At 69.9% G+C, this 901-nt stretch overlaps 1 protein-coding gene across 1 annotated transcript in view; it reads left to right on the top strand.

The window, feature by feature from the left end:
• H696_01860 (STE/STE20 protein kinase) overlaps nucleotides 1–901 on the top strand; it is a gene marked incomplete at both ends in the record, with an annotated part of 9007 nt that overhangs the window by 3516 nt on the left and 4590 nt on the right. Inside the window, 3 exons of the mRNA XM_009495762.1 lie at nucleotides 130–345; nucleotides 510–671; nucleotides 804–856. Of these exons, the coding sequence (XP_009494037.1) occupies nucleotides 130–345; nucleotides 510–671; nucleotides 804–856 (431 nt within the window). The remainder of the gene's footprint in view (nucleotides 1–129; nucleotides 346–509; nucleotides 672–803; nucleotides 857–901) is intronic.

Genomic DNA, 901 nt, shown 5'->3' with positions numbered 1-901 from the left:
CGCAGGACCGCCTCGCGGCCCGGGCGAAGACATAAGAGCCGCCGCCGCCGGCAGGCCCCCGGTCTGCGCGGGGGGGTGCACCGATATTCCCCCCCTCTCTCTCTCCCTCGGTCTCTCCCCCACCGCCAGCCGCCCCTCGCCGCCCCTCGCCGCCCCCCATTGGCCGCCATGGTGTCCACCTCGCACCCCGGCCTGGACCCGCCGGGCGCCGATGCCCTTGCGCTGGGCATGAGCAGCCCGCCGGTTCGGCGAACGGTCCTCGACGCCGATGACCCGCCCTCGGCGCCGGACGACTGGCAACTTATCACCAGCCTCGGTGAGGGCAACTACGGGTCGGTGCATAAGGTTCGTCGGGACTGCCCCCCCCCCCCTCCCTCCCCCCGATGGCAGGGGGGGGGGCTGGCCGGTGCTGTGCCGCCCACCGCCCAGTGACGCTGACATTCCTCCCCCCCCCCCTCTCTCTCTCTCTCTCTCTCTCCCTCGGTCCCCCTCTCGCCCTCTGGCCACAGGCCATCCACCTCCCCACTGGCGGCATGGCCGCGATCAAGTGCGTCCCCTGGAACGATGCCGACATCCAGGAGATCCAGACCGAAATCAACATCCTGGAGTCCTGCCACTCGCCCAACGTGGTGTCCTACTTCTCCACGCACTTCCTCCACGACACCCTCTGGGTACGGCCCTGCGTCGCATTCTCCTGCCCTTGCTCGCCCGGCGTCCCGTGTCTGACCCCCCTCCCCCCTCCCCTCCCCCTGCTTCTTTGGCCGCCTTGCTCCCCCTCCTCCCTGCCCTGGCACCGACTTCAGCTGTGCATGGAGCTCTGCCCGGGCGGGTCATTCATGGACATCATGCAGAGTCCGTCCTTCTCGCTCCTCCTCCGTTTTCCGCCCGTCTGCCTGGTTCT

The sequence above is a fragment of the Fonticula alba genome (genome assembly GCF_000388065.1).
Source record: "Fonticula alba strain ATCC 38817 unplaced genomic scaffold supercont2.3, whole genome shotgun sequence".
Taxonomy (NCBI): Eukaryota; order Rotosphaerida; family Fonticulaceae; genus Fonticula; species Fonticula alba.
This window is presented reverse-complemented; position numbering and strand designations above follow the sequence as displayed.